At 54.8% G+C, this 16,122-nt stretch overlaps 1 protein-coding gene across 9 annotated transcripts in view; it reads right to left on the reverse strand.

Annotated features, from left to right (window-relative positions):
* The window catches only part of cast (calpastatin), a 53,527-nt gene that overhangs the window by 3,538 nt on the left and 33,867 nt on the right, over positions 1 to 16,122 (reverse strand). For 7 of the 9 annotated variants that reach the window (XM_088911528.1, XM_088911527.1, XM_088911529.1 and 4 more), the window contains 28 exons: positions 15,335 to 15,403; positions 13,025 to 13,141; positions 11,323 to 11,394; positions 10,292 to 10,399; positions 9,653 to 9,736; positions 9,522 to 9,563; positions 9,071 to 9,184; positions 8,106 to 8,219; positions 7,937 to 8,014; positions 7,634 to 7,696; positions 7,409 to 7,513; positions 7,143 to 7,226; positions 7,012 to 7,053; positions 5,318 to 5,431; positions 4,353 to 4,466; positions 4,184 to 4,261; positions 3,881 to 3,943; positions 3,656 to 3,760; positions 3,381 to 3,464; positions 3,250 to 3,291; positions 2,799 to 2,912; positions 2,552 to 2,665; positions 1,951 to 2,055; positions 1,701 to 1,784; positions 1,568 to 1,615; positions 1,211 to 1,423; positions 553 to 585; positions 22 to 135 (listed from right to left, as the gene is read on the reverse strand). In XM_088911528.1, coding sequence (XP_088767654.1) covers positions 22 to 135; positions 553 to 585; positions 1,211 to 1,423; positions 1,568 to 1,615; positions 1,701 to 1,784; positions 1,951 to 2,055; positions 2,552 to 2,665; positions 2,799 to 2,912; positions 3,250 to 3,291; positions 3,381 to 3,464; positions 3,656 to 3,760; positions 3,881 to 3,943; positions 4,184 to 4,261; positions 4,353 to 4,466; positions 5,318 to 5,431; positions 7,012 to 7,053; positions 7,143 to 7,226; positions 7,409 to 7,513; positions 7,634 to 7,696; positions 7,937 to 8,014; positions 8,106 to 8,219; positions 9,071 to 9,184; positions 9,522 to 9,563; positions 9,653 to 9,736; positions 10,292 to 10,399; positions 11,323 to 11,394; positions 13,025 to 13,141; positions 15,335 to 15,403 — 2,517 coding nt within the window. The remainder of the gene's footprint in view (positions 1 to 21; positions 136 to 552; positions 586 to 1,210; positions 1,424 to 1,567; positions 1,616 to 1,700; positions 1,785 to 1,950; positions 2,056 to 2,551; positions 2,666 to 2,798; positions 2,913 to 3,249; positions 3,292 to 3,380; positions 3,465 to 3,655; positions 3,761 to 3,880; positions 3,944 to 4,183; positions 4,262 to 4,352; positions 4,467 to 5,317; positions 5,432 to 7,011; positions 7,054 to 7,142; positions 7,227 to 7,408; positions 7,514 to 7,633; positions 7,697 to 7,936; positions 8,015 to 8,105; positions 8,220 to 9,070; positions 9,185 to 9,521; positions 9,564 to 9,652; positions 9,737 to 10,291; positions 10,400 to 11,322; positions 11,395 to 13,024; positions 13,142 to 15,334; positions 15,404 to 16,122) is intronic. The other 2 variants (XM_088911532.1, XM_088911536.1) reach the window with 1 other exon arrangement.

Here is a 16,122-nt window from a genome sequence, read left to right on the forward strand (position 1 = left end):
ACTGCGCAGGGCTGCACCTACCTGCGCGGGCTGCGCGGCCTTGTCTGCGGGGGCGGCAGGCGGCTGGGGTTTCGGGGCTGCAGGCTGACCTTTGACCCCCACGTTGGCGGCGCCGGCGACGGCATCCTCTGGCTTCTGCAAGGCAAGCGACAGGCAGTCAATCGCTGGGACTCACAGCCCAGCAGACCTCAAGTATCTTTCTCCCACATTACTGACCGCAGAGCTACTGCTCAGAGCTCGAAACATTACGCCTAAATGGCGCTTAGGAATTCTGGCCTCAGCACTGACAGTTAATTGTAGCTTCATCCTTAAGAGTCAAACCGCATTTCTGTACAGAGGACAAGACACTGCCAGAAATTAAGGACGTCTTTTCATTTAGAAGTCTTTGTTTTCATCTGACGCTTCAGGGAGTAAAAAGCTACACCTTCAAAGAGATCAACAGGTGATGAGATCTTTGCAGGTCTCCTGTTCGGTCACATGAGGATCTCCTCACTCCTGGGAGTACGGAGGAGATCTGCACTGATCAGGTATTTTTAAGAAGACAAAAATTACCTTTGGCTTCTCTTCTGGTTTTCCTGACTTGTCCTGAAACAAGAGGAACCTGGATCAGTTACTCCAGCACCTGGGCTATTTCGCATCCCACACATCTCCAGAAAGTAAGTTCTATTGCCCCAAAACGCATCCAGCCTCACTAACCCCCTGAGACAGCAGACAGGACAAGGATATCGAAACCCCCGTTGATCTGCCCAGGACCCACGGCCCTCACCCACCCCCATACACACAGTCCGCCTGACCAGAAAGCAGAGGAAGAACATTGGGATTTCCCATTACAGGTGCACAGGGGCCTCTTCTTCTTGAGGTGAGAAGAAGAAGAAGGCACCTGAAGAAGGCTCCACAGCTGAAATGTTGTGTTTCTTTTCTTCTCTTTTCATCCTGGAATAAACCCTTACTGGTTCCCTTGCAGCCTACGCCTGCTGACACAGCTCCCTGCTTGTGAGACTCATATCGCACGCCCTCGCTCGCTGATCTCCGAAAGCCCAGGCGCACCTCTGACCTGACTGGGCCTCTTTTCCCCAGCGCTGCAGTAAGAGTCCTGATCCTGCCTCTGCCAGGAGGACCAGAATCCCCTGCGAGAACCTGCTCGTGCCACCAGCCTGGCCCCAGTGCGACAGCCCACCCCAGCAGCGACGTCAGGACGCCCTCCCAGTACCTCCTTGGTTCCTGGCTTGGGTGCAGAGGGAGCTGCAGCAGACTGGACCACAGGGGAGGCGGCAGCCTGGACTGGTGCTGCAGAGGCAGCTGTCTGGCCAGCGGGGGGCGCTGCAGGCTGGTCTTTGGGCGCGACAGCGGGTTTGCCAGCGTCTGCCGAGGGAACGAAATCGCCGGCCAGAGCGTCGATGGCCGCCGTGTCGCCCATCGGTTTCTGCAAAGACGAGACGCGAGCGGCGGGGTCACTGGGGGCTGCAGGGGTCCCCTCCCGTGTGGGCGCTTCAGGCTGACAACACCCGGATGGTATAAAAACAACTGCTCCGTTCGCCGCGGAGGTCGAGACGGGCGGCTCTCTCACCTCTTTGGGTTTCTCTCCAGCACCTGAGGCTCCAGCGCTTTTCCCTTCCTGGAAAAAGAAGTCCATTCCATTGAAAACATTCCTGCTGCTTTTCAACAGGGAATTACATCCTCCCGGCGCGCGAGTCGGATACCTGAGCTGCAAGGCGGTATTCCGGCGGCAGAGTGTCGTCCCTCTCTCCCAGCTTCGCCACGCTCTCTTCGACGATCGTCTTCTCCTGGAATGACACGTTTGGGGTGTTACTTGGCCGATCCCCCGGTTCCACGCTGGCGGTGACAGGAGTGGCTGTGGGAACGCGGGGTTACGGGCTGGGGTGCTGGCGAGCTGTGAGCCCGGGTGAGCCCGGGTGCGGTGCTGCATTAGCTCAGCGATGCCCGTCTCACCTTCACGACTTGCCCAGGCGGGACAGGCTGGGGCTCGGGTGCGAGGGTGTCGGCCAGCAGCGTATCTGACAGCGCGTCCAGAGCCTGAGTTGTTCCGGAAGACATCTGGGGACGAGAAGGCGGGAGCGCTCAACACCGGAGGTGACGCGAGGCGCGCTACAGCAATGCCACTTGGGAAGGTGGGCTGTCTGAGCATAACTAACAGTATACAACAGTGCAAAATAAAGGGTGAAGCATCTAAGCCTCTCCAGCAAACCGAAAGAACTCTTGGCAGAAAACGAACTTTAGGCTGATTACATAGGTGGCCAGGATGAGACCGAAAAGGTGAGGTGAGATGAGGCACTTCATCCTGCAAGACTGTTAGGAATACAGGACAGGTTCCACAGTGGGAACCCGTTAGTGCTAGTCAGTCATGAGAATGGATATACAGTGGGGTTTGCAGGGCGAGATCAGCACACGTAGCTTACTTCTGTAACTCCATCGAACTACAATGACCTTTTCACCCGAAGGGCTCAGCAAGTCCAAAATAAGAAGTGTTTGGAAAACTGTGCAAGAAGCAGGCAGAGACCATGCAAAAACAGAAGGAGGTGCGCACACTGACCTGGCGGGAGGCGGGAGGAGGTGTGCCTGCAGAGGCCTGGACAGAAGGCGCAGCTGCAGGGCAGACGAAATCCCCTGCCAGGGCATCCAGAGCCGCTGTGTCGTCCAGGGGGCTCTGCAGAGACAGCAACAACGTACACAGAGGGTCAATGTGCACAAAGTCTTTCACTAAACTCCTCAGCACGGCATGCTATAAAGGACATTACTGTACCACAAAAATACATTCTGCTGCTGTGCTCAGTGCCTACCTGCAGGGGGGGCTGTGGGGGCTTCACCACGGGGGCCTGGACAGAGGGCGCAGCTGCAGGGGAGAAGAAGTCTCCTGACAGGGCGTCCAGCGCTGCTGCCTCGTCTATGGGCTTCTGCACACAGGGAGCAGGAAGAGCTGCTGAGCTGTGAGGAGGGGCTGGCAGAGTCTCTCACTGGAGCAGCACAGCAGCCTCACCCCCCACAGCTCCACACACAACCACAACAACGCACACCGGACAGGCTGCCGGGCTCCTCCGTCACTGCCCTGCCTCTGAGCTCCCTGCTAAAGCTGCAGACTGCTCAGCTCTGCAACGGAGCTCATTTCTCTCATCGAGATGCTAGAACTGAACTTGCTGCTGCTGCTGTTTCAGTATCTCAGCTGTCCTGAGGAAATCTAGTCTGTGCTGAACGATCTCACACGAGACCCGAGTCCAGGAGAGCTGCACACACCTCTGGCTTCTCCTCCTTCTTGGGTGCAGGCGTGTCTTTCCCCTGGCGAAGAAACACAGGTTAGTTCATGCAGGACCTCTGCCCTGACAGGCTCTGCGACAGTCAGACAGGAGCAGGGACGGCGTTCTTACTGTCTCCTCCTTCAGCCTGTACCCCGGCGGGAGTGTGTCTTCTCTCTCCCCGACACGGACTCCTTTCTCTGCCTTGATCTTTTCCTGCCAGCAGAACAGGACACACAGTCAGATCACAGCCCTCGCAGCCCCGCAGCTCAGAGACGACAGCGCTGCGCGATCGCTGCTTTTCCACTCTCGCTTCCTGCTCCAGCTGCTCCTGCTCGGCGCCCAGAGGAGATCCCGGGATCTGGCCCAGCAGGAAGCACGCCGGCGCCGGCTCCAGCTCTGCCTACCGTCACGATGTCCTTCGGGAGGGGCTGGGGGGGCTCTGGCGTCGGCTCCGGAGCCGCCAGCGTGTCTCCCAGGGCACTCAGAGCGTCCAGGGACATGGAGGGGTCCTGAGAAGGCAGCACAGGGAGAAGGTCAGAGCGGCTCCAGGGACACACTGCTGCAGCACCAGTGTCGGCCCCTGGCTGCACAGCTGGACCGGCCCGGCGGCGCTCAGGCCCGGCGCTCACCTCCTCCGTCTTGGGCTTCTTGTCAGCAGGGGGCTTCGGAGACGACGCCACGCTGGCACCTTTCTGAACACACAGAGGAGAGAGCGATGAGATCTCACAGCGCAGGACTCTCCTGCTCTCCCTTCAGGGCAACCATTGAAGAGAGAGACACCAGCGAAACACGAAGTAACACTCCCGTGGCTCAGACACGACAGGGGCTCGGTATCCTGTGCGGCCCCTCTGACTGGGGGATTATCGGTCCACTGCTGTGGGCCAGTGCCCAGGAATGACCAGCAGGGGGGGGCCTGGAGAGCTGTGTCCTACCTGCTCAGCTTTGGCCTTCTTGTCAGCAGGGGGAGCTGGAGAGCGGTCAGCGCCAGCTGCAGACTTGCCGTCTGATTTCTAGAAGAGAGTAAAGAACGCATAGAGAAATGAAATACTCCAGAATGACTGAACTCACAAAATAGCTCAGGCTGCTGTGCTCAGTGCCTACCTGCAGGGGGGGCTGTGGGAGCTTCACCACGGGGGCCTGGACAGAGGCTGCAGCTGCAGGGGAGACGAAGTCTCCTGCCAGGGCGTCCAGCGCTGCTGTGTCCTCCTTCGCCTTCTGCCCAGAGAGAGGAAACGGGAAGGCGTGAGTCACACGGACAGGACCGCACAGCCGCTCCACAGGCAGCGCCTATCCGCCCCGGGAGGCCTCTTGTGCTCAAGAAGTCCGACGGACGATTTCAGGTCGCGAGCTCAAACCGAAGATACGACCAGCCTGGCTGACGCAGAGACCAGCAGGTGAAATCTATCAGTGTGAATACAAGAGCCAACATCTAACAGCTCAAAACACAGACTGCAAACCTCACACTGCATTAGAATTACACTCAGTCACAATGACGAATAATGAGAATAATTCCTTATATTTACACAACACTCTTCACCTGAAAGGATCCCAAAGCACTTTCCATGAAGCAGAAGAGCCGCTTCACCCCCCAGTGAGTGCAGCCCCCCCGGGGGACACACTGCAGCCCCTCTGCACTGCAGACCTGTCAGAGACCCCAGACACGACTTCACCAGGCACATGAAGAGGGAGCTTCAGAGTGCCACCCCTGCTCTCACAAAGAGTGCCCTGGGATCTGTAATGACCACGTGGGCAGGATCCCTCTCGTACATCTCATCTGAAGGATGGCTTCCTCCTACAGCACACTGTCGCAGGACACAAACCTGGGGCGCTGGATTCAAGACTCTGTTCAGAGAGAAGAGCGCCTTCTACTGGTCCAGCAGCTCCACAGACAGAAACAGCCTGGCTTTCTGTGGAGGGCTTCTTACTCAGCTCCTGAGACCCGACCATATCAGAGTACAAGGATGCAACACTACTGTCAAATACCTGCTGGATTGAAAGCCTAAGAGGAGACTCCTAAATAGATTTGGACTTGTGACAGACGTACAGCTGCTGTGCTCAGTGCCTACCTGCAGGGGGGGCTGTGGGGGCTTCACCACGGGGGCCTGGACAGAGGGCGCAGCTGCAGGGGAGAAGAAGTCTCCTGACAGGGCGTCCAGCGCTGCTGCCTCGTCTATGGGCTTCTGCACACAGGGAGCAGGAAGAGCTGCTGAGCTGTGAGGAGGGGCTGGCAGAGTCTCTCACTGGAGCAGCACAGCAGCCTCACCCCCCACAGCTCCACACACAACCACAACAACGCACACCGGACAGGCTGCCGGGCTCCTCCGTCACTGCCCTGCCTCTGAGCTCCCTGCTAAAGCTGCAGACTGCTCAGCTCTGCCACAGCTCTGCAATGGAGCTCTGACACTGTGTTTGGAGTTTCTGACACTGCTCTCAAATGGTTCAGGTCTTACCTCACTGATCGCTGTCACTTTGTCTCTCTTAATGGGTACAGGTCTGAAATTGGTCTTGTTAAGTCTGGTGTTTCTCAGGGCTCAATACTGGGCCCCTTGCTCTTCGGCATTTACATGTTTCCACTTGGTCAGCTTTTAAGATCACATGGCCTCAGCTTCCATTTCTACGCTGACGATACTCAAATATACATCCATACCAAACCTGACACTGATGTGGCTGTCTATTCTAATTGCTTCTCTGACATAAAAATTTGGATGACTCAAAATTTCCTTAATCTGAACTGTGACAAGACTGAAGTCATGCTTATTGGCACCTCCCATCACCTCTGTAAAGCCAGTCCTGTAACCCTATCTGTGGATGGTTCTGTACTTGAGCTTCAATCTAAATTGAAAAACCTTGTGGTTATATTCGACTCTGGCTTAACAATCGACCCACATGTGCAGCATATTGTCAAAACATATTTTTTTCATCTCAGAAATATCTCTAGACTACGCCCTATGCTATCACTAACTGTGGCTGAAAAGCTGATCAACACATTTGTGTTCTCTCGAATTGACTACTGTAATGCTCTTCTAGCTGGTGTTTCCAAATCCACACTGAGCAAACTCCAGTCTGTCCAAAATTCAGCAGCCAGAATCCTGACCAGGTCTAATGCAAGTGATCACATTACACCTGTCCTGGAGTCCTTGCACTGGCTTCCTGTCAGGTTTCGCGTCGACTTTAAAATCCTCATGCTCACCTACAAGGCTCTACATGGCTTGGCACCTCCGTACCTGTCTGAACTATTATCGCCCTACTCCCCACCTCGCAACCTCCGCTCTTTAAATTCTGCCCTCCTTACTGTCCCCCAAGCCCGTCTACATTGTATGGGCGACAGGGCCTTCTCCTGTGATGCCCCCAAGCTCTGGAGCTCTCTCCCCAAGGATATCAGAGAGTCACCTTCTCTAAACTCCTTCAAATCCAGACTCAAAACCTTCTTCTTCAGAAAAGCCTTTACTGAACTGTTCCATTCTTCACCCCTCTGCTTTTCTTAGTACCACCATCCACGGTCTCCTCTGTATATTGTAATTGTGTTTTATCTTGTGTATTCTTTTTATTTATTGTTGTTGTCATTCTGTAAAGCGCTTTGAGAAGCCACCTTTAAAGGCGCTATATAAAATAAAGTTTATTATTATCATTATTTCTCTCATCGAGATGCTAGAACTGAACTTGCTGCTGCTGCTGTTTCAGTATCTCAGCTGTCCTGAGGAAATCTAGTCTGTGCTGAACGATCTCACACGAGACCCGAGTCCAGGAGAGCTGCACACACCTCTGGCTTCTCCTCCTTCTTGGGTGCAGGCGTGTCTTTCCCCTGGTGAAGAAACACAGGTTAGTTCATGCAGGACCTCTGCCCTGACAGGCTCTGCGACAGTCAGACAGGAGCAGGGACGGCGTTCTTACTGTCTCCTCCTTCAGCCTGTACCCCGGCGGGAGTGTGTCTTCTCTCTCCCCGACACGGACTCCTTTCTCTGCCTTGATCTTTTCCTGCCAGCAGAACAGGACACACAGTCAGATCACAGCCCTCGCAGCCCCGCAGCTCAGAGATGACAGCGCTGCGCGATCGCTGCTTTTCCACTCTCGCTTCCTGCTCCAGCTCGGCGCCCAGAGGAGATCCCGGGATCTGGCCCAGCAGGAAGCACGCCGGCGCCGGCTCCAGCTCTGCCTACCGTCACGATGTCCTTCGGGAGGGGCTGGGGGGGCTCTGGCGTCGGCTCCGGAGCCGCCAGCGTGTCTCCCAGGGCACTCAGAGCGTCCAGGGACATGGAGGGGTCCTGAGAAGGCAGCACAGGGAGAAGGTCAGAGCGGCTCCAGGGACACACTGCTGCAGCACCAGTGTCGGCCCCTGGCTGCACAGCTGGACCGGCCCGGCGGCGCTCAGGCCCGGCGCTCACCTCCTCCGTCTTGGGCTTCTTGTCAGCAGGGGGCTTCGGAGACGACGCCACGCTGGCACCTTTCTGAACACACAGAGGAGAGAGCGATGAGATCTCACAGCGCAGGACTCTCCTGCTCTCCCTTCAGGGCAACCATTGAAGAGAGCGACACCAGCGAAACACGAAGTAACACTCCCGTGGCTCAGACACGACAGGGGCTCGGTATCCTGTGCGGCCCCTCTGACTGGGGGATTATCGGTCCACTGCTGTGGGCCAGTGCCCAGGAATGACCAGCAGGGGGGGCCCTGGAGAGCTGTGTCCTACCTGCTCAGCTTTGGCCTTCTTGTCAGCAGGGGGAGCTGGAGAGCGGTCAGCGCCAGCTGCAGACTTGCCGTCTGATTTCTAGAAGAGAGTAAAGAACGCATAGAGAAATGAAATACTCCAGAATGACTGAACTCACAAAATAGCTCAGGCTGCTGTGCTCAGTGCCTACCTGCAGGGGGGGCTGTGGGAGCTTCACCACGGGGGCCTGGACAGAGGCTGCAGCTGCAGGGGAGACGAAGTCTCCTGCCAGGGCGTCCAGCGCTGCTGTGTCCTCCTTCGCCTTCTGCCCAGAGAGAGGAAACGGGAAGGCGTGAGTCACACGGACAGGACCGCACAGCCGCTCCACAGGCAGCGCCTATCCGCCCCGGGAGGCCTCTTGTGCTCAAGAAGTCCGACGGACGATTTCAGGTCGCGAGCTCAAACCGAAGATACGACCAGCCTGGCTGACGCAGAGACCAGCAGGTGAAATCTATCAGTGTGAATACAAGAGCCAACATCTAACAGCTCAAAACACAGACTGCAAACCTCACACTGCATTAGAATTACACTCAGTCACAATGACGAATAATGAGAATAATTCCTTATATTTACACAACACTCTTCACCTGAAAGGATCCCAAAGCACTTTCCATGAAGCAGAAGAGCCGCTTCACCCCCCAGTGAGTGCAGCCCCCCCGGGGGACACACTGCAGCCCCTCTGCACTGCAGACCTGTCAGAGACCCCAGACACGACTTCACCAGGCACATGAAGAGGGAGCTTCAGAGTGCCACCCCTGCTCTCACAAAGAGTGCCCTGGGATCTGTAATGACCACGTGGGCAGGATCCCTCTCGTACATCTCATCTGAAGGATGGCTTCCTCCTACAGCACACTGTCGCAGGACACAAACCTGGGGCGCTGGATTCAAGACTCTGTTCAGAGAGAAGAGCGCCTTCTACTGGTCCAGCAGCTCCACAGACAGAAACAGCCTGGCTTTCTGTGGAGGGCTTCTTACTCAGCTCCTGAGACCCGACCATATCAGAGTACAAGGATGCAACACTACTGTCAAATACCTGCTGGATTGAAAGCCTAAGAGGAGACTCCTAAATAGATTTGGACTTGTGACAGACGTACAGCTGCTGTGCTCAGTGCCTACCTGCAGGGGGGGCTGTGGGGGCTTCACCACGGGGGCCTGGACAGAGGGCGCAGCTGCAGGGGAGACGAAGTCTCCTGACAGGGCGTCCAGCGCTGCTGCCTCGTCTATGGGCTTCTGCACACAGGGAGCAGGAAGAGCTGCTGAGCTGTGAGGAGGGGCTGGCAGAGTCTCTCACTGGAGCAGCACAGCAGCCTCACCCCCCACAGCTCCACACACAACCACAACAACGCACACCGGACAGGCTGCCGGGCTCCTCCGTCACTGCCCTGCCTCTGAGCTCCCTGCTAAAGCTGCAGACTGCTCAGCTCTGCAACGGAGCTCATTTCTCTCATCGAGATGCTAGAACTGAACTTGCTGCTGCTGCTGTTTCAGTATCTCAGCTGTCCTGAGGAAATCTAGTCTGTGCTGAACGATCTCACACGAGACCCGAGTCCAGGAGAGCTGCACACACCTCTGGCTTCTCCTCCTTCTTGGGTGCAGGCGTGTCTTTCCCCTGGCGAAGAAACACAGGTTAGTTCATGCAGGACCTCTGCCCTGACAGGCTCTGCGACAGTCAGACAGGAGCAGGGACGGCGTTCTTACTGTCTCCTCCTTCAGCCTGTACCCCGGCGGGAGTGTGTCTTCTCTCTCCCCGACACGGACTCCTTTCTCTGAGGTGACTGTTTTCTGCAGGAACAGCAGAAGAGCAAGAGGATAAGTTCTCCATTCAGAGCTGTCATGCAAGTGCTGCACTCCAGATACAGAGCACTGCACTACAGTATGCAGTGTAGTATACTCCAGAGACCTGTACTCCAGAGTGCAGTGGAGTATAAACCCATAGTACAGTGAAGTGCACTCCAGAGCACAGTACAGTATACTCCAGAATATAGTGAAACTACTACATCATGAATTAGGAAAGGCAGACTGCAGGTGAAATTTGCAAGCTCCATTGTTTTTAGCCTTGTGTAAATCAGAGAGATCAGGAAGCCCTTGATCCAGTCTATTTAATTCTGGAGTCGTGTCCAGGGAGTCTGCTGGCACGTCCCTCTGTAGAATGAAGCTCTTACAGATAACAGGTGGTTAATCTAACTGATTGACTGATTGATTGTTTGACTGAGTGATTGAACATGGCCAGACAGAAACACACAGCTTGCTGGACAGTACGAGACAAGCCCAGGCCACCGAGCAGTGGGAGGGAATTCCGAAACGCCGGAGCGCCACCCCCGTGCCGCAGACACTTACCTCCTGCACCTCGGGGCCCGTGAACTTGGGGGCTTTAGGGGCTGGGGGCTCCGCAGGGGGGAGGGTTCCCGCCAGCGCGTCGAAGGGGTCAGCCACGTGCTTTTTTGCCTGCAAGGAAGCCCAGACCCGGATCAGATTCCCGGAGCCACCGGAACCGGATCCAAACCCGGAACAACACCCACCAGCTCTGAACACCCAGGGACAAGCCTCTCGGGTGACGGTCCTTGTGTAGGAAACCGTGTTCCACAATCTCCATCAGTGCTCAGCTTGAAAGACGTTTTCTGGTAAGCTCCAAACTGGCGTATCGCTGTTCAAAACATTTCCAAGCTCCTGGAATTAACTTGCCTGCGTTGTATGTTTCACACAGCCCTCACTGAACGAGAAAGATTTTGAAAGGACACCAGGAGACACACGACACCCGAACAGGCTCAGCTCCCCTGAAAATGTGCCCTTGCAGGACCCTTGACAGCTGTGTGCAGCAGAGGCAGTAACATGAAGGATATTTCACCGGTAGCGACACTACGTCAGCGTGAAAGCACCTCCCTGACACAACAGCCCAGTGCTTGAAGTGCAACAGCCATTACAACACACAATCCTGTTGCACAACTCACCCCAGGGTCAGGATGCAGCCCAGATCGAAAAGATGTTTGAACCAAAAGTAACAACTGTTAGAAGTGTGTAACACACTCAGATAAAAGTCATACATGTGGAAGACCATAACAAGCAAGCTGCTAAAGCAAGAGAAGGTTTTCAAACCCACCCCCGAGGAGTCTCATTCACCCCTGCCTCACCCTGGTCTCCCCCTGAATCACCCCAGTCTCACAACCGCCTCTCCCTAGCCTCACCCCACCTCACCCCAGTCTGACCCCCGCGCAGACAGATTCCCAGCAGGCCATAGCCAGGCCCTCTGAGCCCCGCCTCACCCCCGCGCAGACAGATTCCCAGCAGGCCATAGCCAGGCCCTCTGAGCCCCGCCTCACCCCCGCGCAGACAGATTCCCAGCAGGCCGCAGCCAAGCTGCTGTTACCTACCTCGGCACTCCCTGCACCGGCAGCGCTGGCGGCGGCCGTGGCAGCGCTCACTGCGGCCTTCTCCACCGCGGGCTGCAAGAAACAGGAGCGGTTCACTCACTCGCGCGGCGCGTAACCCGCCGGCCAGCGAGACGCCCCAGCCCACGCAAACCGGCTCACGGACACCGGCTGCATCTGCAGGGCAGAGCTGACAGGTGGGAAAGTCTGTGTGGGCTAACCCCCTGGGGCAACTGTCTGTCCCCGTCCCTCATCAGCTCCGCTGCTCTGAGGAGACAGCTCTGTCCCACACAGGGAGTGAAACTGTCCTCTGTCCTCTGTCCCCGTCCCTCATCAGCTCCGCTGCTCTGAGGAGACAGCTCTGTCCCACACAGGGAGTGAAACTGTCCTCTGTCCCCGTCCCTCATCAGCTCCGCTGCTCTGAGGAGACAGCTCTGTCCCACACAGGGAGTGAAACTGTCCTCTGTCCCTGTCCCTCATCAGCTCCGCTGCTCTGAGGAGACAGCTCTGTCCCACACAGGGAGCGAAACTGTCCTCTGTCCCTGTCCCTCATCAGCTCCGCTGGTCTGAGGAGACAGCTCTGTCCCACACAGGGAGCGAAACTGTCCCCGTCCCTCATCAGCCCCGCTGCTCTGAGGAGACAGCTCTGTCCCACACAGGGAGCAAAACTGTCCTCTGTCCCTGTCCCTCATCAGCTCCACTGCTCTGAGGAGACAGCTCTGTCCCACACAGGGAGCGAAACTCCCAAGGCTTTCCCATGAGCCCCTTGGCCAGTAATTGAACCGTGCAGGGTGTCCTCTCAATGTTTCACATGGAATATGTACATCTTGTCCTCCGTACAGCTAAATGTTACATTTTACATTTAGGTCTTACTAGTATAAATCGTCAAAAAAAGGAATTTATGAAGCATCAGATTTATGAATTTATGAAGCATTATGTCGACTAATCCCTGTAGTATTAAATCTAATAATTAATCATCAGGACCCCACAATGACTTAACATGCACTATACGGTCTGTCCATGGCAAAGAGTTTTTGTGCCATTGTTACGTTTTTGAGTTTTGTCAATGTTTGCCCTCACTGGCCTGTAATACCATTTTAAATCCAGCAAGGTAAAAAGATGTGCTCCAGTTCCTGCAGAGAAACCCCATCACTTTCCAGACCGTGGTTATGAGAGATGTTGTCTGCTGGACGCAGGGTTCCTGACCAAGGACGCTGACTGAGCTCTGCACCCCTCTGAGACCAGAGAGAGCTGTGAGAGAGCAGCTCCAACAGGTTCACTGCCAGTACTTCTCCCTTCCAACTGGTTTCCAGACAGCCTGCCCAAGAGTTATGGCCGCCACCTGTCAGTTGTGTCCGAGCGGCCGGAGGAGCCCGTCACAAGGCCGACACTCCGCACGGCACTCGGAGAAACGGATCGACTACTGAACCGGCCCTCAGCACGCCACATCTCCTGACCCAGCCACAGACATTTTCACTGACGGGCCGAAGAATTTTCTGAGATGAAGATCTGAAAGACGTACTTGATTCTGTGACAGAAACTTCAACTGGTCGAAGTGCAAAAAAAAAAAGACGACACAGGGGATTGTTTCGGAGCTTAGCGGTGAAGCGGTTCAGTAGACACGTCGGACCCAAGAGCCCGTCTCCCTCAGCATGAGGGCACCAGGGCTGGAGTCACTGCAGTGCGCAGGGGTGAGGAGACCTACCTTGGGCGCCTCCTTGGGGACCTGCTGCGGTGCCTCTTTCGGCTTGCCCTCCGGCTTGCCCTTGCTGGCCGTGGCGGCGGCTGGTGTGGCCGATTTGGTGGGCGACGGCGGTGCTTTCTACGAGATGGAGAAGGCATTTCAAACACCTGACACACATGCACCCCCCCCAATCCCACACACCAGCTTCTCCCTCTGCTGACAGACACTCTTAACCCCTTCACCCGACTAGCGCGGCTGTCTGAAGCCATGTGTTTGACCGGAGCAGGCTGAGCGAAGCACCCTGGCTCTAGGACACGAGAGCTGTGCCCCGCATGGGAGCTGAACCTGCAACCTCCCAGCGAGGAGCCAACGAGAAACATCGCAGCAATCAATTAGACGACACAGAGTCCTTGTGGCTTATCCGACACCGAGAAGAACAACGCAGCATTCCAGCAAAAACATAAACCAGGCTGTATCTTCGCAGACGATGCCGCATTCAGAACTGGGCTATGAAAATCCCTCTGGAAGTTACGAATTCTGCACAGATCTGTTTTCCTTTTCAATCCTCTCCTTGGTTCCAGCAGAGTCTGAGAGATACAGGCTGCATGCTGGGGCTCAGGCAGGGGCTCGCGATGAGCTTCTGCCTGCAGAGCGAGCAGCTGATTTGGGAAGCACAGCTGAGCCATGAGGACTCTGCCTTGGGCCTGAGCTGTTTTCTCTCCACAAACAACTTACTGTACTCAGAGTGTCCCAGAGTAAATCCAGCAGCACTGTTTACCAGTCTTGTTTTGTATCACAATGCTATGCAAACACAAACCTATAGAGTTTCTGGAAAACAAGACTCCAACTTTCATTCTTCAGTTAACACTGATCACAATTGTTTCCAGGGGTGTTTTACGATTAGTTTTCTCTCAGGGTGAAACTGGCAACAATATCTCCAGGCTGTATTATTTATAGCCACCGTGCTGTAGCCAAGTGTATTCACAAGCCTCTGTCCTCAAACACAGGAGTCAACATGCCAAGTCTCTCTCCGTGGATACAGATACTTTTATCTTTTATAAAGGATGTCAACAGTAGGAAAATACCAAAGCAAATTTAAGAGAGAATACCTGTAATAAATTTCTATCACTGTGTAAGTAGCTCGCTTTTAACAGCTGAGGACAGAGCAGCGCCAGCAAGGCAGCGCACAAGCTGCAGGTCTGACTGACACACACCCAGATACACAATGGGACTGCAGCAGCAGGCTGTTGCTGAACAGAATGCCCACTGACTCCGAATCCTGACAACACCTCTTCAAACAGCCACCAGCTCAAACAGCAAGAAGCCCAGAGGCGAAGCTTTTGTCCTCGTCGCTCCCATGGACCTGCGCACTTGAAACACCACAGCAACCATCCGGCTGCCGTGAAACAAGATCAGGCCGGAGATCGAATCTACATGTGCGCATTAATCAAACATTTACCTTTAACCAGCAGGGTACTGAAGTCCAGCCCGGATAGTACCTCTCTGCTCAATTACCGTGTGCTTGCATGTCTTTGCTGACTTTGATGACACCTCGCTCTGACTCTGCCTGCCTTCTCCCGTTTTCCAGTCTGGCCTGCTTCCAGTTTGCTTTGGACTGGCTTCTGCGTGACAAACTCGACTTGCTCCCTCGAGCTCTCTTGCAGATTATCCTTCACGCTTTGCCTTGGACTTCTGCTTGCCATTGAGAGCTCAGATTGTGCTTCTGTTTGTGTGACTCACAGGCCCGCCTTCCTGCTCACCAGTCCTCACCTGGACTCAGCTCTCTGCCCCCGACCGCTGCACTCATTCAGGTTAGCGCTGCGATATTACACCTTTCTAACAGAGGTTTTTCAACTGGCCACTCTAGTACACTAATTTAAGGCTCTATTGCTGTTGTCCGTCTTGGTGCTGTTGGTTTAATGCTCTTATACAGGGCAAGGCAACAGGCACAAGCCCTGCTCTATGAGTACTGCCCCTCAGTCCTGCCCCCCTGAGTACTGCCCTGAACAACTTAGAATTAGGTACTTGCTAACACTACTTGGCAAATTTGCCAAATTTTACAGCTCTGAACTTATCTGTGAAGATCCTTGAATCACAAACCGTGTGCCTATATGTACTTATGTGCACATCTGCAACTTCGTATCTAAGGTCAGAGAAATCAAAGCACATTTATTTCATTTTTTGTCATCACAAACAATTTTGCCGGTGTTAGTAAAAGTGCAAGTGGAGTGCTTCCTTTCTGGTAGATCCTGCAGGTTTCAGGAGTACCCCCAGTTCACCTGCTCTGGAGAGCACCTCCTGGTGGTCAAGAAGGGAGAATGAACTGCGTACCTTGGGATCTGCTGGCTTCATGCTGGCAGTCTGGGCTGCAGGGGTGGCCGATGCCGGTTTGGACTGCGACTGTGGAGAGAACACACAGAGAGACCCGTCTCACTGCACAGAGAACACACAGAGAGACCCGTCTCACGGCACAGAGAATACACAGAGAGACCCGCCTCACGGCACAGAGAACACACAGAGAGACCCGCCTCACGGCACAGAGAACACACAGAGAGACCCGTCTCACTGCACAGAGAACACACAGAGAGACCCGTCTCACGGCACAGAGAACACACAGAGAGACCCGTCTCACGGCACAGAGAGACCCATCTCGCGGCACAGAGAACACACAGAGAGACCCGTCTCACGGTCAGAGAACACACACAGAGACCCGTCTTGCGGCACAGAGAGACCCGTCTCGCGGCACAGAGAACACACACAGAGACCCGTCTCGCGGCACAGAGAACACACAGAGAGACCCGTCTCACTGCACAGAGAACACACACAGATACCCGTCTCGCGGCACAGAGAACACACAGAGAGACCCGTCTCACTGCACAGAGAACACACAGAGACCCCTCTCACTGCACAGAGCTCCTTTGCACCAGCAGCTAGGTTAGAAAGCAGAGATTTCCCATCCTGCTTTGTAGAAAGTGGGTAAACTGAAGAGTGTAAGTGAAATTCTCCACATAAATACACCACATACATTAATATGTTTATATACAGTATAAATATATATTTCAGCATAAACTATTATTTGTGAAAGAAAACGCATGAATCCTTCTGTAGCTGGCTTTGAA

The sequence above is a fragment of the Atractosteus spatula genome, chromosome 3 (genome assembly GCF_055471065.1).
Source record: "Atractosteus spatula isolate fAtrSpa1 chromosome 3, fAtrSpa1.hap1, whole genome shotgun sequence".
In the NCBI taxonomy this organism is placed as follows: domain Eukaryota; kingdom Metazoa; phylum Chordata; class Actinopteri; order Semionotiformes; family Lepisosteidae; genus Atractosteus; species Atractosteus spatula.